Source organism: Erinaceus europaeus, chromosome 2 (assembly GCF_950295315.1).
Source record: "Erinaceus europaeus chromosome 2, mEriEur2.1, whole genome shotgun sequence".
Taxonomy (NCBI): Eukaryota; Metazoa; Chordata; class Mammalia; order Eulipotyphla; family Erinaceidae; genus Erinaceus; species Erinaceus europaeus.
In genome coordinates, this window is record NC_080163.1 from 38,430,547 (window position 1) to 38,451,634 (window position 21,088).

A 21,088-nucleotide genomic window follows, 5' to 3' on the forward strand; every position below is an offset into this window, starting at 1 on the left:
TTCTTTCTTTCTTTCTTTCTTTCTTTCTTTCTTTCTTTCTTTTTGCCTCCAGTCGCTGGTGCTCTGCTGGTGCTACTAATCCACCATTCTTGCCTGCCTTTTTTTTCTTCCCCCATTTTATTCTCTAGGACAGAGAATTATAGACATCTGCAGACTTGCTTCACTGCTCGTGAAGCATACCTGCTGCAAGTGGGGGGGGGGCGGGCTTGAATCCGGTACCTTGCTTGTAAAACTATGTGTGCTTAACCTGCTGAGCCCCTGCCACTAGACTGCTTTAATAGAAGAAATTAAGTTGGGTGATGGGTAGAGAGTTATTTGCTTTGGGTGAGAATACAAGTTGAGTGCTCATTGTTTACTCTCAAGGAGTATCTTTTATCCCAACTTCAGGTAACCAAGTAAAATTACAGTGTTCTGGGAGGAATGACTAAACATATGTTTCAGTGACTGCTGAGTGTCAGGATCTGTGCTGGGTTCCATTCTGTTTAAGATCTCTATAAGCCTTTAAATAATATTATCTAGTAGATAATGTGTTATCCCTACCTGTACTCGAAGGTGCAGGTGTCCCTTGAAGCTAAGTGGTTTGTTTTGCATCCCACAGCTAAAAGTAGTCTAATTCTTCTTTATTTTTTAAATTAAAAAAATTTAATTAATTTGTTTTCCCTTTTATTGCCCTTGCTGTTTTTTCATTGCTGTAGTAGTTTTTATTATTGTTGTTATTATTGATGTCCTCTTTGTTGGATAGGACAGAGAGAAATGGAGAGAGGAGGGGAAGATAGAGAAGGGAAGAGAAAGACAGACACCTGCAGACCTGCTTCACCGGTTGTGAAGCGACTCCTCTGCAGGTGGGGAGTTGGGGGCTTGAACCACGATCCTCATGCCGGTCCTTGCACTTTGCACCACATGTGCTTAACCTGCTGTGCTACAGCCAGACTCTTTTTTTTTTTTTTTTTTTTTAACCAGAGGACTGTTCAGCTCTGGTTTATGGTGGTGCCAAGGATTGAACCTGGGACTTTGGAGCTTCAGGCATGAGAGCCTGTTTGCATAACCACTATGCTATCTACCCTCTGCCCATAGTCTAATTCTTAAAACAAATTTACTATCTCCAATTTTTTTTTTTCTGGCTCAGTCTACTCTGCTTTTCCCCCTCTTACAGAAAAGAAAAGCCCACCACAAAGGTTTTTGAAGAGAAGGGCTTTTTCTTCTGTGTAGATGATTCTGTTTCATGTCCCTAGACATAATCCCTGCTCCCAGATGTGTGTGGTAAGTGCTGAGGGCTTACCATGGATCTATACCTGGAAGTGGCGGCTGGACAACCACTACGGGTGTTCCATGGACTCTAGGTGAATCAACCCTGCGCTGCCCCTGGCATGGTTAATTGTTTTTGAAGCTAACCATTGTCTATACAGATGATTTCATTTCTTTTAAACATATTTTTATCTTTATTTATTTGATAGAGAAAGAGAAATTGAGAGGATGGGGGAGATAGAAAAGGAGAGAAACAAGACACCTGAGGTCCTGTTGCACCACTCTTGGAAGTTTTTCCCCTGCAGGTAGAGATGGGGGCTTGAACCAGGGTCCTTGCCATTTTAACATGTACTCAACCAAGTGCATCACCACTGAGACCCAATTCTGTTTCTTTTCTGTTAATACTCTGTTACCTTAAGAAATTAAAGTGTTTAATAAGTATTTTAGGTTATCTTCCCCCCCCCCCTTCCTTTTTTGCCACCAGGGTTATTGCTGGGGCTTGGTGCCTGCATGACACATTCACTGCTCTGAATGACCTTTTTGCCTTTCTTGATAGGGCAAGAGAGAAGTTGAGGGGGAGGAAGAGATGGAGAGAAAGCTGCAGCATTGCTCTTGCTCCCCCCTCACCTCCCCCTTCCCTCTCAGCTTCTGTCTATATCCATAAAACAGAACAAATCTGGGTCTGGAAGGTACCACAGCAGGTAGACCATGCCTTCCATGTTTGAGACCCAGAATTAGATCCTGGCAGCTTGGACAGGCCCATGCATGAAAACAGGTAGAACTCCATGGATGGTGAAGCTATGCCTTGGTCCCTCTGTCTGAAAATATAGGGGAAAAAAAGAGGCAGTCCATTATCATATACATACATACATACATACATACATGCATGCATATATGTATATACACATTGCGTGTGTAATCTTGGAGTTCTTTCCCTGGTACCACATTAAAAAAAATAATTATTGAAAGAAAAAAAAAAAAAGAAAATAGACCCTGGGGTTTAAGAATTTTATCACCAAGGAGAGCAAGACAAGTGCTCTGGCTAGACTGGAAGGAGTCTAACTGGTACTTAGAAAAGTCATTCCAGGCAGTCAGGCGGTAGCGCAGTGGGTTAAATGCATGTGCCGCGAAGTGCAAGGACCGGTGTAAGGATCCCGGTTTGAGTCCCTCGCTCCCCACCTACAGGGGGTTCGCTTCACAGGCAGTGAAGCAGGTCTGCTGGTGCCTTTCTCCCCTTCTCTGTCTTTCCCCCATCTCTCTCCATTTCTCTCTGTCCTATCCAACAATGACGACATCAATAACAACAATAACTACTGCAACAATAAAAAACAACAAGGGCAACAAAAGAGAAAATAAATGTAAAAAAAAAAGAAAAAAAAAAAAAAGAAAAGTCATTCCAGGGGCCAGGCGGTGGTGCACCTGGTTAAGCACTCACATTACAGTGCGCACAGAACCAGGTTTCAGCCCCTGGTCCTCCACCTGCAGGGGGAAAGCTTCATGAGTGAGGAAGCAGTGTTGCAAGTGTTTCTATCTTCCTCTCTATCTCCCCCACCCCTCTTGATTTCTGAATGTCTGTCCAATAAATAAATAAATACATAAATAAAAATAATTGTTAAAAAAAACACCCCTTGAAAATCCAGTGTTTTATTTGCTGCACCACCTCTAGGCTGCTAGTCTTGTTTTTGTCTCTTTTGAGAAATTTGGATTTTGACAGCAAAGGAATGATGGCCAGATTTTTTGTTCTTAAGAGTTTTCTGCTTTGCATTAGGAAAAGAACTCTGGGTAAGTATTTTTTAACTAAACTACCCTTCAGATGTTAAATGTGTTCTTTTCCTAGTCAACAGATGCTCACTGGTTGACTGCAGAGGAGAGGAACCAAGTTATACTTGACCTTACGGCAGCAGGTTGGTTGGAATTAAGTGATAGAGATGCTGTCTACAAAGAGTTCATCTTTAAAAATTTTAATCAGGTAATTATCACATAATTCTGCTAATACCAGGTCTTTTTATCTCTGTAGATTCTTTATTTTACCAGAGCACTGTCCAGTTCTGATTTATGGTGGTGTGGGGGATTGAACCTGGGACTTTGGAGCCTCAGGCATGAGAGTCCCTTTGCATAACCATTATGCTATCTACCCCCACCCTGTAGATTCTTTAAAACATTTTATTTAAATATCTTTATTTATTGGATGGAGACGGCCAGAAATTGCGAGGGTAGTGGGAAATAGAAAATGAGAGAGAAAGACAGACACTGTAGCACTGCCTTACCACTGGTAAAGCTTTCCCCTTGCAGGTGGGGACGATGGGCTTGAGCCCAGGTCACTGCACATTGTAACATGTGTGCTCAACTAGGTGTGCCACCACCCGGCCTTAATTTTTTTTTTTTAAATATATTTTCCCTTTTGTTGCCCTTATTGTTTTATTGTTGTAGTTATTGATGTCGTTGTTGGATAGGACAGAGATAAATGGAGAGAGGAGGGGAAGACAGAGGGGGGAGAGAAAGATAGACACCTGCAGACCTGCTTCACCGCCTGTGAAGCGACTCCCCTGCAGGTGGGGAACCAGGAGCTTGAACAGGGGTCCTTACGCCTGTCCTTGAGCTTTGCGCCACGTGCACTTAACCCACTGTGCTACCACCAGACTCCCTTTTTTTTTTTTTTTAAAAGATTTATTTCATATGAAATAGTTTCACATGAGAGAGGATGGGAGAGGTAGAGAGAGAGGGAGAGAGAAATGAGTGTACCACTTGCTGCAGTGCCTGGGATCAAACTAGGAAGCTCAAGCATACAGTTCCCACATTCTACCAATTGAGCTATTTTTCCAGCAGCTATAACTGATACATCTGGTTGCTTGGCTCTGTGTGGATCCAGGATCCAAATTCTCCCTTCCTTAAGAATTCAGTGATCATTTTTCAGTCCTTATTGCTGTGACCCATTCAGATGATTCTCAGCTCTAGTGAACAGAGGGTGATTTGTGTCATTCTGCTGGTATGATATTTAGTTTCTGCTAAGATATTAAGTACATTAAAAAGAAGCTTAATGGAGTCAGGCAGTAGTGCCGTGGGTTAAGTGCAGGTGGCGCAAAGAGCAAGGACCAGAATGAGCATCCCTGTTCGAGCCCCCGGCTCCCTACCTGCAGGGGAGTCTCTTCACAGGTGAAGCAGGTCTGCAGGTGTCTATCTTTCTCTCCTCTTCTCTGTCTTCCCCTCCTCTATCCATTTCTCTCTGTCCTATCCAACGGTAGTAATAATAATAACAATGCAAGGATAAATAACAAGGGCAACAAAAGGAAAAAAATAGCCTCCAGGAGCGCAGGGACCGGCGTAAGGATCCCGGTTCGAACCCCCGGCTCCCCACCTGCAGGGGAGTCGCTTCACAGGCGGTGAAGCAGGTCTGCAGGTGTCTATCTTTCTCTCCCCCTCTCTCTCTGTCTTCCCCTCCTCTCTCCGTTTCTCTCTGTCCTATCCAACAACAAAGCAACGTCAACAACGGCAATAATAACCGCAACGAGGCTGCAACAACTAGGGCAACAAAAGGGGAAAAATGGCCTCCAGGAGCGGTGGATTCATGGTGCAGGCACCGAGCCCAGCAATAACCCTGGAGGAAAAAAAAAAAAAAAAAAAAAAGAAAGAAGCTTGAGCTTTTTGTTGACCAGAAAGGAGAAAACAATTGATGTCTCTCTCTCTCTCTTTTTTTGCCTCTAATTTATTTCCCTAACCTTTCCTAGGCATTCCTGTTGGTGGTGGTTGTATTTCTGTTGCTAAATCATCTCCTCATCTCCTAAACTGCACACTGTCCTCTGATTGGCTCATTTCCCCCAAGCCCAATAGCCCAACTTGAAACTTTTCTTAAAAGCTAACTTTCCCCTTGGAAACTCCAACTTAACCAGGTAACTATTCCATTAGGGCCCTACCCTGTTTTGAGAGCCATCTCCCATGACTTACCCTTCAGGTCTTAACTCCATTGCTTTTGTGTAAGGTCAAAGCTTTTCACTATTTCATGTTTGTTTAGTTTGGTAATACTCTGGACATATTTACTGTTTTTATTTATATTAGGTGTCAGCATTTTGAAGGCAAAGACCATGTTTGCTTAAATAACTATTGTGCCTAACACAGTTATGGATACAAACAGGCATTTGATCAGTATAGACATTGATAACACTGCCAGCTTCTGGAAGGTTATGTGAGGGCTAGATTTCTACTGAAGGAACTGTAGACATGTTTTTCTAGTAAATGCCATTGGCTTCACAGAACTGCAGTGCTTTATTCTGTTCTTCATTTATCTGGCTGCCAGCCTTCTACTCTGAAACCTGGACCAAGCAGCCTGCTTCTTGGCCTTGCTGCCCCACATGCTCGACAGCTCTTGTCAGGAGCTTAGCACTCTGTAGCTGGTGGCAGGGAAACACATTGGTACAGTAAGCTCGTACATAAGCTCTAGGTAGCATTTTCCAAGCTTATTAAAATTCTTACATGTGTATAGCCTGACTTCTTTAAGCCTAGACTAATTTATTGGGCTTGAACATGTGGCTTAAAGTACTGAGTTGTGTTGCCTCAGGCTCTGCTCATGAGTCAGTCAGTCCTTTCGCCCCACTCTGACCTCATGTTTGGGGTGACTTTCAGAAATGGGAGGAAAGGGAGCCTGTGTAAGGGCATCCTTGATTAATTATAGCATTATTCCTTGGAGCAGTTTTATTAACCAGATATTTCCCACTTTTACCTAGCTTTTAAGAGAAAGAAGCAGACAGGAAAATCCATCAAAATCAGGGAATGTTTTCAAAGAACCAGCACTCAGATTAAATCCTGGGATCAGGTTTCCTGCCAAGCTCTTATGACTTCTGCCTGTAACTGATGTCATGACAACTATCTGTGTCTCTGTGGCCATCAGCCAAAGACTACCAGAAACACAGAAATATTTAAACAAGTCGGACTTGTTGCTCATTGTAGGTGGGAGAATGCATACTAGGGGACAGTGGCATGGTAAAGTGTGTTCTCTACCAGGTGGACTCTCTCCTGGCCCTCTTGATATTTCTTTCTTTTTTTTTTTCTTAAATTTTATTTAGAACCAGAACATCACTCTAGCGTTTGTGGTGCTGGGAAACAGATCCTGTACCACCTGCGTATACGTCCAGCACTCTAACCATTGCATCATATTCTGGGCCCTTTTCTCCTCCCCCCCTTTTTTTTTGTTGTTAAGATTTATTTATTAATGAGAGATAAGGAGAAGAGGAGAGAATAACATTCTGGCACATGAGGTACCAGGGATTGAATTTAGTGCCACATACTTGAGAGTCCAGTGCCCCATGCACTGTACCACTTCCTAGGCTGCTTTTTTTTTTTTTTTTTTTAATTATTTATTTATTTTTGCTTCTAGGGTTATTGCTGGGGCTCAGTGCCTACACTATGAATCCACTGCTCCTGGAGGCCATTTTTCCCTTTTTTTTTGCCCTTGTTGTTTATCATTGTTTCCGTTATTTTTATTTTATTTAATTAATTTTTTTCCCTTTTTTGTTGCCCTTATTTTTTTTTAATCATTGTTGTGGTTATTATTGTTGTCATTGATGTTGTTGTTGGATAGGAGAGAGAGAAATGGAGAGAGGACGGGAAGACAGAGAGGGGGAGAAAGACACCTGCAGACCTGTTTCACCACTTGTGAAGTGACTCCCCTGCAGATGGGGAGCCAGGGGCTCGAACTGGGATCCTTATGCTGGTCTTTGCGCTTCTTGCCTGGTGTGCACCACCCGGCCCCAGCATATTAAGTCTTGAGCTCTTCCAGTTGAGCTATTTCCCACACACTTTTTTCCCCTCCCCGTCCCCTCCTCTTCTTTACCCTCTTCCCCTCCTCTGATTTCCTTCCTTTTGCTGTTGCTGGGGACTCACATGTATAATTTCACTGCTCTTGTTTGACTTTCAGATAGAGACAGAGACAGAGAGAGAAGGAGAGACACAAATAGCACAATACAAGAGCTTCCCTTGGGGCTGTGGCACTCTCCTGGGCCATGCACATGACAAGGCACATGCCCTTCCCAGTGAGCTATCTCTTTGGCTACTTTTTTCTTTTTTAATCTATCTATTGCACTACCGCCCAACCCCCCCATTTTTGTTATTTTTGTTGTTCTTATTGCTGTCATTATTGCATAGGATAGAGAGAAATCGAGAGAGAAGGGGAAGACAAAGGGGAGAGAAAGATAGACACCTGCAGACCTGTTTCACCGCTTGTGAAATGACCCCCTTGCAGGTGGGGAGTGGGGGGCTCCAACTGGCATTTTTATGTCGGTCCTTGCACTTTGTGCCATGTGTGCTTGCCGGCTGTGCTACTGCCTGGCCCTTCATTTATTTGTTTATTTATCATTTATTTACTTCAGGAGTTTATTTATTTGTGAGAAATGATAGGAGAGAGAGAGAAAGAACCAGACATCACTCTGGTACATGGCTACCGGGGATTGAACTCCAGGCCTCATGCTTTAGAGTCCAAAGCCTTATCCACAGCGCCACCTCCCGGACCTTATTTATTTATTTTTTAACTAGAGCACTGATCAGCTCTGGCTTATAGTGGTGCAGGGGATTGAACCTGGGACTTTGGAGCCTCAATCATGACAGTCTCTTTGTATAACCATTGTGCTATCTACTCCCTTTTCCCCCCCATTTTATAGCGGGGAAGGCGCCTAATAGTTTACACTAATGGTGGTAGAAGGACTCAGTACAGGATTTGGACTATGTTAATGTTTGGAGAATCTTTAAGGAGTGAGTCATGGCTTTGCACTAAATTGAAAGCTACCAGAAAATGGGTAATTGTGTGACCCAGTATTTCAATAAGTAATCTGTAGGGATAGGAGGTTAAAACAGGGCCAAAGCTGAATTTAGTACAGAAGCATTAGTCACTTATTAACTGGGAGAGGGGTTGCTTGCTATTTTGTGGTTTTTGGGATGTCAGCGAGAGTAGTCTTGTTTTTGTCTTAATCCATCAGGGTCAGAGTGGCCTTCTCTGCTGCTGATGTTGATATTCAACACCAGGGCCTAAAGGTGAGGGCCAGGCCAGCTCCTAGCAACAACAGGCCCACTTGATCTCCTGGGGCCAGCTCCCACCTGTCAAGGGCTGCTTTCTCTTTCACACAGCTGATGTTTAGGTTGGGACTCTTTGGCCTTGACAGAGTCTTACTTACCTTTCATTTAGAAACAGAAAAAGTACTTTTTTACATTATAATGTAATATAGTAGTATAAAACATAGGGTAGCACAAATAAGATGGACTTTCCCATTATAAATATTTTTATAATGGGAAAGAAGAAGAGAAGAGAGAGAACCAGACTATCATCCTAGCACATGTGATGCTGGCGATGAAATTCTACCTCGTGCTTATAAGTCCAGCACTCTAACCATTGCATCACATCCTGGGCCTCTCTTCTTCTCTTTTCTTTTCATTTTTTTTTGGTTAAGATTTATTTATTAAGGAGAGATAGAGAGGAGGAGGAAGAGAGAATCATCATCATTCTGGCACATGAGGTGCCAGCGATTGAACTTAGTACCACGTACTTGAGAGTTCAGTGTCCCATCCACTGTTCAGTGCCACTTCTTGGGCTGCTTTCTTACTTAAAACTTTGTTTGGGAGTTGGGTGGTAGCGCAGCTGGTGCAAAGCACAGGGACCTGTGTAAGGATCCTGATTTGAGCCCCTGGCTCCCCACCTGCAGGGGAGTCGCTTTATAGGTGGTGAAGCAGGTCTGCAGGTGTCTATCTTTCTCTCCCCCTCTGTCTTCCCCTCCTCTCTCCATTTCTCTCTGTCCTATCCAACAACAACTACAACAATAAAACAACGAGGGCAACAAAAGGGAATAAATAAATATTAAAATTTTTTTCATCTTATTTTATTTATTCACTTTAATTTATTTACAGTACAGTTATTGACATATTGAGCACAATTTCTCATCTCCCTGTGATAAGTATCTACAGCCTTTTTAAAAAAGATTTTATTTTCATGAAAGAGATTTTTAAAAAAGCTTTATTTTATGAGAGGGAGAGTCACATTTAAGAAAGTGGGAAAGAGAGAAAGAGAGAGAGAGAGAGAGAGAGGAGCTAGAGCAGCATTCTGGTATATACCTGTGGTGTTGGGGTTTGAACTGGGAGCCTTAGGCATATTGTCTTTTTTTTATTATCTTTATTGGATAGAGACAGTCAGAAATCAAGAGGGGAGGGAGAGATACAGCAGGTGAGAGACAGAGAGACCCCTGCAGCACTACTTCACCACTTGTGAAGTTTTCCCCCTGCAGGTGGGGACTGGGGGCTCTAACTCGGGTCCTTGCTCATTGGAACATGTGCGTTCAACCAGATGTGCCACCACCTGGCCCCAGCATATTAAGTCTTGAGCTCTTCCAGTTGAGCTATTTCCCACACACTTTTTTTCCTCCCTTTCCCCTCCTCCTCTCCTTTCTTCCCTTCCTGACTTCCTTCCTTTTACTGTTGCTGGGGACTCATACATGTATAGTTTCATTGCTCTTGGTTGACTTTCAGATAGACAGAGACAGAGACAGAGAGAGAAGGAGAGACACAAATAGCACAATACAAGAGCTTCCCTTGGGGCTGTGGCACTCTCCTGGGCCATGCACATGACAAGGCACATGCCCTTCCCAGTGAGCTATCTCTTTGGCTACTTTTTTCTTTTTTAATCTATCTCCACAGGTGTCCTCACAGTGTACATGCAGTTGATTTAAAAAAATTATTTTAATGCTTATTGTAAAAATACTATTCATTAACTCAGCAATCATTGAACATATTTTGTGCCAGGCACTAATCCAAGCTTATGTGTCTTCTATTCTAGTGGGGAAAATAGACAATAAGCAAACTGATAATACATGCACTTATTTTGATAGCACATGCAATAAAAATAAAGAAGTTATTTTGGGTAGTAATAAGTGGTATGAAGAATAAAGTGGAATATTGGAATGGAGAGTGATGCAGGGTGAGCACACTGGGTAGAGTGATATGGAAAACCACTTTGCGAAGCAGACATCTGAAGACCTGAGTAATGTGAAGGGGCTCAAAATGGGAAGCCCCAAAGGAAGAACATCCCATACAGAAAGGATAGCAAGCACAAAATACAGGAAGAAAGATTAAGGAAGAGACAGAAGGCCAGTATTCTGAATGGACAGAGAAAGGATGAGGCTAAAGAAAGAGAAGGGCCTGGTGAGAGAGGTTACCTGGCAGGGTAGCCCAGGTTCAAGAACCCAGCACAAACATGGGGAACATTGCAATACTAGGGAAAACTTCAGTGCTATGGTATCTTTCCCTCTCTGTCTGATAAAGTCAACCAGGAACAGTGTAATTGTAAAGGTCAAAACCCCAGTGATATAAAAACAGAACAAACATCAACAATAGCAACACCACCAATGACCGTGGGCCAGAGCACTGCAGTCTTCTCAGCATGGCAAAGAGTTTAGATTCTGTTCTGTAAAGGAAAGCTACTAGAGGATTTCAAGTAGAAAAGTGCCATGACTTGGTTTCACTCCAAAAAGCTTATGCAGATTGGTCCACTGGAAACAGACATGAGCAGGCAACTATATATGATGCTGTTGGAGCTGTAAAACGTGCCAATGCAGGGGGCTGGGCGGTGGCACAGAGGGTAAGGATCCCGGTTCGAGTCCTGGCTCCCCACCTGCAGGGCGGTGGGGGGGGGTCACTTCACAGGTGGTGAAGCAGGTCTGCAGGTGTCTTTCTTTCTCTTCTCTCTGTCTTCCCCTTCTCTCTTGATTTCTCTCTGTCCTATTCAACAATGACAGCAATAACAATAATAGTAATAACAACAACGATAAACAACAAGGGCAACAAAAAGCAAAAGATAGGGAGCTGGGCGGTGACACAGCGTGTTAATTGCACATAGCAGAAAGCGCACAGACGGGCATCAGGATCCTGGTTAAAGCCCCGGGCTCCCCACCTGCAGGGGAGTCGCTTCACAGCGGGTCTGCAGGTGTCTGTCTTTCTCTCCCCTTCTCTATCTTCCCCTCCCCTCTCCATTTTTCTCTGTCTATTCAACGACAGAAATAATAACAACAATGACAATAAACAACAAGGGCAACAAAAGGGAAAAATAAAGTTAAAAAAAAATGGAAAAGATAGCTTCTAGGAGCAGTGGATTCGTGGTGCAGGCACGAAGCCCAGCAATAACTCTGGAGGCAAAAAAAAAAAAAAAAAAATTACAGCAGCCTAGGCAAGGGATGATGGAGACTGGAGGTAACAGTGGAGTTTGTGCTGTTTATGGTTCTACCAGATGGTTTTTGGGGCTTGAGCCCAGGTCTTCACACATAGTAAAAGGTGTATGTCTGTACTTAATAAATATTGAGGTGTCTGAAAAGTCGACATTTTTCTATGCCTTTTTTATTTTTAAAATTTCTTTATTTGTAGATTAATGATCTACAGTTGACAGTAAAATACAGTGGTTTGTACATGCATAATATTTCCCAATTTTCCACATAACAATTCAGCCCCCCACTAGGTCTTCCTCTGCCATCATGTTCCAGGACATGAACACCTCCCTCCTTCCCCAGAGTTTTCTACTTTGGTGCAACACACCAATTTCTATGCCTTTCTTTTTTTTTTTTTTTTGACGCAATTCGTTGTTGGATAGGACAGAGAGAGAAATGGAGAGAGGAGGGGAAGACAGAGAGAGGGGGAGAGAAAGATAGACACCCGCAGACCTGCTTTACCGCCTGTGAAGCGACTCCCCTGCAGGTGGGGAGCCGGGGGCTCGAACCGGGATCCTTACGCCGGTCCCTGCGCTTTGCGCCACATGCGCTTAACCCACTGCGCCACCGCCCGACCTGTTTATGCCTTTCTATACAAAAATGTGTCATGACTTTTCTGACTGCTACATATATGAGTGCATACTTATATATGTATATATACATACACACCTTGTTAAATATAGGTTCAGCAACAATTTTTTTTCCATTTGCTCAATTGGAATGAACATTCTAGTTCTTTACAGTGTTTTCATTTTGTTTACAATTACTCTTCAGGAGTAAGATTATGCTTGCTTACGTACTGCATGTTTAAATTGCTTATATGTGTGAAATGGCATTATGAATTTGCTTCAGAGTTGATTTCTTTGAATGAAAAGAAAGTGGACCATACATGTTAGAAATATTTTTAGTTACTCTGGATGAGAAAAAATGTTTCAGGCGGGCTGGGTGGTGGCACACCTGGTTGAGCGCACATGTTATAGTGCTTAAGGACCCAAGTTTGAGCCCCACTCCTCACCTGCAGGGGAAAAGCTTTGAGTGATGAAGCAGTGTTGGAGGTGTGTCTCTCCATCTCCATCACCCATCCATCTCTGGATTTCTGGCTCTCTCTATAAAGACACACACATACACACACACACACACACACACACACACACTTTTGATACCTGGGAGAGGACACAGTGAACTGAGTGTTAGACTCAGGCATGGGGGCCCTGGTTCAACCTCTGTCATCATGTATGTGCCAGAATGATGCTTTTATTTTATTTCAAGATATAGTTAATTCCTAATTCTCCATGTGCATTTGATAACTCAGGTGAATGAAACTATTTAGAGACTACAAATAGGGATGAGGAGAAAGCATAGTAGTTATGTAAAGAGTATTTTGTACCTGAGGCTCTGATGTCCCAGGTTCATCCTCTGGATCACCATAAGCCAGAGCTGAGCAGTGCTCTGGTCTCTCTATATACCTTTCTCTCTGTATTTCTCACTCTCATTAAAATAAACCAAATAGAATATATTTAAAAACAGAGATTACAAAAAAGTTCCCAAAGAATTCTAACAGTATAAGCATATGAAATAGCCATACATTTTTTTTTTCCACCTGTTTGCCTGCTGTATCTCTTTGTTAGTAGTGTATCTGCAATGTATCATGGGTTGGTGACAGTGAAACTTCAGGACCAGTCAGAGCATGGTAGTGCCAGGAACTCAGGACAGGAAGTTTCCATACTTGGAGTCCGTGGACTCAGGAAGGGTGGGGCTGATATTTGTAAAGAAGTTTTGCTTTCTTTCTACTCATGTAGACCTAAGGAGGGAGAGGTCTCTAAATGACATATAACTTATTCTTGGGAGTTTGGCAACTGCACAGTGTATGCTTTGAAAGAATAAAATTTCAATTAAAAGTGTGGGTGTGACTATAAAGATACATTTTTGTTGTACATTGTCTTGTATGGGAATAAGCGGCATTTTTTTTTAAATATCAGTGAAAACTTTTTTTAAATTATTTTTTTAATATTTATTTTCCCTTTTGTTGCCCTTGTTGTTTTTTATTGTTGTAGTTATTATTGTTGTTGTTAGATAGGACAGAGACAAATAGAGAGAGGAGGGGAAGACAGAGGGGGAGAGAAAGATACCTGCAGACCTGCTTCACTGCTTGCGAAGACTCCCCTGCAGGTGGGGAGCCAGGGGCTCAAACCAGGATTCTTACCGGTCCTTGCGCTTAGTGCCACCTGCGCTTAGCCCGCTGCGCTAACGCCTGACTCCCTCAGTGGAAACTTTTTTTTTCCCTCCAGGGTTATGGCTGGGCTCGGTGCCTGCACCATGAATCCACCGCTCCTGGAGGCCATTTTTCCCCTTTTGTTGCCCTAGTTGTTGCAGCCTCGTTGCGGGCCATTGTTGACGTTGCTTTGTTGTTGGATAGGACAGAGAGAAATGGAGAGAGGAGGGGAAGACAGAGAGAGGGGGAGAGAAAGATAGACACCTGCAGACCTGCTTCACCGCCTGTGAAGCGACTCCCCTGCAGGTGGGGAGCCGGGGGCTCGAACTTGGATCCTTACGCCGGTCCCTGCGCATTGCGCCACGTGCGCTTAACCCACTGCGCCACCGCCCGAACCCCAATGGAAACTTTTATGACTTAGAAATACATGCAAAATGTGAATCCTGGGAAACCAGATACCAGCAGGTGGAGCCCTGCAAGACAATCACTGCTGCTTACCTAGGCAGTAGCACTACACTCTGAGAAGCCTGTCCCATTCTCTGTCTCTTGGCTACTCATTTAGCATGGATTGTCAAGAATAGGTAAACAGGGATGATGGGACAGCCAATTGGGCTTGGTGCCTTTTGGGTGAATGAAGAATTCCATGTAGAGACTATAAGGGGTTTCCAGTTGGTAATGGAGAGCACTCTTGACTCAGGAGAAAGGACTGAGGTTTGTGAGAAAGAACTGCAATGCTCTGCATTTCCTGGGGGAGCTCATGTATCTTGGTTGTACTTTTCCAGGCAGAGCATTCTATTTTGTTAGGTGGAATCATATTAGCTAGCTTTGAGTCAGATGACAGTTTTTTAAAAAAATTTATTTTCCCTTTTGTTGCCCTTGTTTTTCATTGTTGTTGTAGTTGTTTTTGTTGTTATTAATGTTGTTGTTGGATAGGACAGAGAGAAATGTAGAGAGGAGGGGAAGACAGAGGGGGAGAGAAAGACACCTGCAGACCTGCTTCACCGCCTGTGAAGCGACTCCCTTGGGATCCTCACGCCGGTCCTTGGCTTTGCACCTTTTGCGCTTAACCCACTGCCCAACTCCCTCGATGACAGTTTTCATAGGTCAGCCTAATAGCTATTAAAGTGTAATATTTCTTGCAGGGTAAGGTGCACAGTTTATTTTCCCTGGTATCTTTCTTATCATATTTTAGTTGTTATAATTGCAGCATGAAAAGATTTCTGGAATGGCTGGGAAGGTGACTTAGCTGGTAGAGTGTAGGACTTGCCTGTGTGAAATCTCAGGTGTAACCCCTGCTACCACATAGGCTGGAGTAGCTGGTGCTTTGCTCTTGCTAAATAAGTCAGAGTAAATATTATCATTTTAAAAAATTTTGTTAGTGATTTAATATTGATTTACAAAATTAAATATCAATAGGGGTATAATTCCATATCACCAGAGTTCTGAATCCCTAATCCCTCTATTGTAAGCTACATAATTTTCCTAAGGTTATAGATAAGGGTTAACTATTCTTTCTACAACTATGCATTTGTATACAATTGACCTTTATTATTATTACTATAATTTTATTTATTTATTTTTATAAATATATATTTTAAAATATTTGTTTATTCCCTTTTGTTGCCCTTGTTGTTTTATTGTTGTTGTTATTGATGTCATCATTGTTGGATAAGACAGAGAGAAATGGAGGGAGGAGGGGAAGACAGAGAGGGCAAGAGAAAGACAGACACCTGCAGACCTGTGAAGTGACTCCCCTACAGGTGGGGAGCCAGGGGCTCGAACTGGAATCCTTCCGTTGCCCTTGCACTTTGTGCCACCTGCACTTAACCCGCTGTGCTACTGCCTGACTCTGTATAATTTTATTTTATTATTTATTTAAAATATTTCGTTATTTATTCCCTTTTGTTGCCCATGTTGTTTTATTGTTGTTGTTGATTTCGTTGGATAGGACAGAGAGGGATGTGAGGGTGATCTGGCTGCGACATCTGTCACCCCATTGATCACCAGGGTTGATTTGGCTGATCGGGCTGGCTAGGCGGGTGACCCCGTCCTCCCTCACCGCTCCATGGGTGTCCCTCCCGAAGCTGCGAGCTCGGTCGAGGAGGACGGCCTTACCAGAACAGAGACCGGCCTTCTTCGGTTGAGGGTATATGAGTAGCTGTGCTCCCTTGCTAGAACCTCCAAACAAGCTCTCAAGGATAGGACAGAGAGAAATGGAGAGAGGAGGGAAGGATAGAGAGGGGGAGAGAAGGAGAGACACCTGCAGACCTGCTTCACCACTTGTGAGTGACTCCCTGCAGGTGGGGAGCCGGGGGCTCGAACCGGGATCCTTAAACCTATCCTTGCGCTTAGCGCCACCTGCGCTTAACTTGTTGTGCTGCCGCCCGACTCCCATAATTTTATTTTTTAAGGTCCCATCTTCTCTTCCTTTCCAAACTACACATAACCCTATTACTACATCTAAATGTCCTTCTCTTTTCCCTATTCTCCCTCTGGGTCCCAATGGAGTTGGAGTTCAGAGCCCTCTTATCCTCAGTAAGTAAATACCTAAACAGATTTCTGGAGCTGGGGTGGGTGCTGGAGCGGGAACTTCTCAATTCCCTAGGCTGTGGTGATAATAATGGTGGTGGGTTCTGTGTGTTTTGGAGCAGTAGCACCATATCTAAGTTTGGGGTTTGTCCGATGTTTCTTTTCTTGTGCTCCAGAGCTCTTAATGTAGAACTGTTGAAAGTTACTGTTACTGTTGTGGGGTCACCTGCAGGCAAAAAAAAGTTACTGTTACTTCCTATATTTATTTATTCTGGATAGAAACAAAGAGAAACTGAGAGGGAAGGGCAGACAGAGTCAGAGAGAAAGTGAGAAACCTTTAGTACTGTTTGAGCACTTGTGAAGCTTTCCTCCTGTAGGTGGGGACGAGGTGCACTATAATGTGTGCGCCACCACCTAGCCCCTATAAAAATATTTTATTGATGACTATTTCTTTTGTTTTTATTTTTATTTATTTTAATTTAAAAATTATTTATTTACTGGATAGAGACGGTCAGAAATCAAGAGGGGAGAGGGTGGTAGAGAGGGAGAGAGACAGAGAGACACCTGTAGCTCTGCTTCACCACTTGCAAAGCTTTTCCCCTGCAGGTGAGGACCAGGGGCTCAAACCTGGGTCCTTGCACATAGTAACATGCATGCTCAACCAGGTGTGCCACCACCCAGCCCCTTTTGTTTTGTTTTTAGTGTAGCACAAAAGAGTTTGCTAAGATACTTGTTCATGTGTGATACTGCTAGGTGGCCTCTTGGGCCCAATTTTTAAATTCCTCATTTACAGAGGAGAGAGGAAGAGAAAGACATTTAGAGAAGAGAGCTGTCTCAACACTCTTCCACCTTCCATAGATGCCACTCCCCTGCCCCTGTGTCTTCCATAGTGCTCTTATGTGGCACTGACACTCAAACCCAGCGCCTCATGCATGATAAGACACACACTCTACTGGTTGAGCTCCTGGCTCCTGGCTTTTTCTTTAGGATTTTTCCCCCCTCCAGGCTTATTGCTGGGGCTCAGTGCCTGCACTATGAATCCACTGCTCTTGGTGGCCATTTTTTCCCATTTTGTTGCCCTATTTAGGAATATAATTGACTTCTGGTTAATATTTTGAAGCACTTAGTGAGGTCAAAGGCTTTTAATACCAAAATATAATATATAAATATAATATTTATAAAGTGATCCACTGATGAATTTAGTAATCACAGCCAATTAGAAAATGAGACACTGGGAGTTGGGCGGAGCGCAGTGGGTTAAGCACACGTGGCGCAAAGCTTAAGGACTGGCTTCAGGATCCTGGGTTCAAGCCCCTGGCTCCCCACCTGCAGGGGAGTCGCTTCACAAGCGACTAGTCTGTCTTTCTCTCCCCCTCTCTGTCTTCCCCTCCTCTCTCCATTTCTCTCTGTCCTATCCAATAACGACGATATCAATAACAACAATAACTACAGCAATAAAATAAGGGGAACAAAAGTGAATAAATAAATACAATATTAAAAAAAATAAAATGAGACACTATCCATCGTTATCATTGGAGTGGAGTGTTGAGACACATTCTAGCACACTTTTTACCTGAAAGTTGAGAGGCTCATGAAAAATACCTGGCGGTATGTTCATGGTGCTGCTGATTTTGGAGTATTACTGAAACTCTAGGGAGCCCTAGCAGGACCATGCGGATGTAAGCAGCAGTCTGGATCTTCATGTTGGTCTCCACAAGGGTAAGAAAGTTAACACCTAAGGAGTCTTCTTTGTGTCATACATTAGGTTTAGACTCGGGGTGTATTTGTAAAACACTTGAAGTAGATAGACGAGGGGAAATGTAAAACAGGTGTCAAAATGCAAATATGACACCACACTGAAATGTGAAAATGTTGTGGTTATTATGCTGTCCTTTAATAAAAATGGACTTTTAACTGCATCATTTTTCCTTAGTCATACACTAAATCTTCTGTTTACGGAATTTATCCTGAGTATTTTGTAAAAGTCAAACAGTCAAGAAATATAATTTCCTCAGCTGTCTTTGTCTTGCCCTTTTGCAGATGGTGTAAAATCAGGTGTGTAAAAAATAAAAAGTAGTTTGAGCTGTCGTGAAAGTTATTTCAGATTTATGCTTTGCAGATGATATTTGTATGATTAATGTATTCATTGCTTTTTTTATTGCTTTTCACAGATAATGTACATGATGCATGGGAAATGTTGTGGGTTTAAATCTTTGCCAGGTTTATACTGTGAATATCAACAGATGTTATCAAATAAGTACTATAATTATTATAAAATAAAAAATTTGTCATAAGATGCATTGACATAAATTTTACTTATGTAAATTGCTTTCACTAGTATAAAACCTGAGTGTAGCTGTTAGGGTTTGTGAAGCACTTTAGATGAGATTAACTTGGTATAATGTGGTCACAAATGGGTTGCTTTAAATTTAACTGACAAGAAAATAACACTTTAAAAGTTAGGAAATTACCGAGGCATTTGTTTTCAGCCTGCATTGCTGGTACCACTTATGTAGGTTGAATATGAATTAATAACAATGGACTGCTGGCTCAGTAATTACAGAGCGTAATTTAAAGTAGACTTTAAATAACAACTCAAAAGTATTTTAATTTACTCTTTTTCATTCTGTTGGGTTTTTTGGTTTTTTTTTTTTGGAATATCAGCCTGTCACTTCAGTTCTGCCATTATTGGTAGTGTTCCGGGCTGGGGAGATAGCATAATGGTTATTTTTTATTATTTTTTTTAAATTTCTTTATTGGGGAATTAATGTTTTACATTCAACAGTAAATACAATAGTTTGTACATGCATAATATTCCCCAGTTTCCCATATAATACTACAACCCCCACTAGGTCCTCTGTCATCCTTCTTGGACCTGTATTCTCACCATCCACCTACCCCAGAGTCTTTTACTTTGTTGTGATTTGCTAATTCCAGCATAATGGTTATTTAAAAGACTCATGCTTGACGCTTCCAGGTTCAGTCGCTTGCAACACTATAAGCCAGAGTTGAGTAGTGCTTTGGCCTTCCTGTCTCTGTCTCTCTGTCTTTTTCAAAATATCTCTTGTTAAAATAAAACAAATAGTGTTTAGATATCTGCAGCAAGGTTTTTGTTACTAGAACTCTAGTGCATTAGGACTCTGACATACAAACTTGCGTTCAGCTGTTTCAAAATACAGATTCTGGGTGCCTGCCTGATGGAGTGGCCTCAATAGCTAGTTGACTCTTAGCAGCAAATGCAGCACTGTACTCATGTTTCTGTGGCAGAGTGGTGACCTGGGACATTTTGCCCTCATGAGGGGTTTGACCCGCCAGTATGTCAGTTGCTCAGGGTCTTCTTTCCTGGGTCTGAGCACTCTGAGTTTTCCCTGCATCCCTCCAAATAAAAGAAAACAGTACATTCTCTTTGGTTTTGCAGATAATGACTGCATCATCACATTTCCCTCTGATCCGGGCTGGAATTTAACTAAATTATTTAGAACAATGCACCTATAAAATTGGTAGGTGCCATGCTCACATCTCTGGTTCCTATCAGCAACATTTTTTTTTTATTTTTAATTTTTAAATATTTATTTATTTTCCCTTTTGTTGCCCTTGTTGTTTTTCATTGTTGTTGTAGTTGTTGTTGTTATTGATGTCGTTGTTGTTAGATAGGACAGAGAGAAATGGAGAGAGAAGGGTAAGACAGAGAGGGGGAGAGAAAGATAAGACACCTGCAGACCTGCTTCACTGCCTGTGAAGCAACTCCCCTGCAGTTGGGGAGCCGGGGGCTCGAACCGGGATCCTTCCGCCGGTCCTTGCGCTTTGTGCCACATACGCTTAACCTGCTACGCTACTGCCTGACTCCCTATCAGCAACATTTTTAGATCCTGTTCTGGAACCCAGAGACTTCTTATTTTTATTTATTTTATTTTCTAGGCACTATCTTGTTTTCCAAGGACTACATGTTGGGTTTGACCATACTTCCCTGAGAATTCACCGGCTAAAGCAAGCACAACTGTACTTGTTTAGGGTTAACCCAGGTGTCAGTGTTGAGCAACCAGGGGCCATTTAACTGTATCATTAAACCAGTCCTATCCAAACAGCAAATGTGGCTATGAATCTGTTTGCTCATGTGCTCGCGGCCAGAAGGACAGGATTGTGGCCTTCTCCCAGATCTTGTATCTAGTTGACTTAAAATGCCTTGTCCTTGCCATTGCAGCCCTGATGGGAGCATCTGCCAGACATCTGGTGCAGGTGTGCATGGTCTTCCTCCTGAGAGCCTGGGAGTCTGGCTTTGTTGGGAGCAGTGAGTCTCGCAGAGTGCTTGAACTGGCAACTGTTAAAGGGCTAGCCTTGCTCTACACCTAAGATGTACAAGGAAGATTACATATGCAATTCTGTTTATACTCAGAAGAGTTCCTGGTTTTGTTGGGGAGGTGGCACACCTGAATTGTACAAGAAAGTTGTGTTTTCAAATTGCCAAGCTAATCAGGCACCAAAATGTGAATTACTCTTAAGTTGAAGGAAATATACTCCAGGATGACTGCCTGGTGGAGCTTTGAGTTGGTTCTTTTAAAAAAATTATTATATTATTATTATTTTTTAATTATGATAGAGACAGAAATAGGGGAAAAGAGAGGGAGGGGGAGAGAGAGAGAGAGAGAGAGAGAAACTTGCCAGCCTGTTCCACTGCTTGTGAGGCTTCCCTCCCACAGGTATGGGCCTGAGGCTCGAACCTGGGTCCTAATGCATAATAACTTATGTGCTTTACTGGTTTCACCACTGCTGCCCCTCCCAAGTTGGTTCTTAAAGATCTGATTTTTCTGTTGTAAGGAAGGAGTAAGAGGCGTGAGCAGGTGGCACAGGCCAAGGACAGGAGAAAGAGTTTGCATCT

At 42.7% G+C, this 21,088-nt stretch overlaps 1 protein-coding gene across 2 annotated transcripts in view; it reads left to right on the plus strand.

Moving 5' to 3' along the window:
- Positions 1-21,088, plus strand: part of PCBD2 (pterin-4 alpha-carbinolamine dehydratase 2) — an 86,174-nt gene that overhangs the window by 1,416 nt on the left and 63,670 nt on the right. Inside the window, exon 2 of one of the 2 annotated variants that reach the window (XM_007519898.3) lies at positions 3,083-3,214. The exons of the other annotated variant lie outside the window; for it this stretch is intronic. Coding sequence (XP_007519960.1) covers positions 3,083-3,214 — 132 coding nt within the window. The remainder of the gene's footprint in view (positions 1-3,082; positions 3,215-21,088) is intronic. 2 annotated transcript variants of the gene reach the window in all.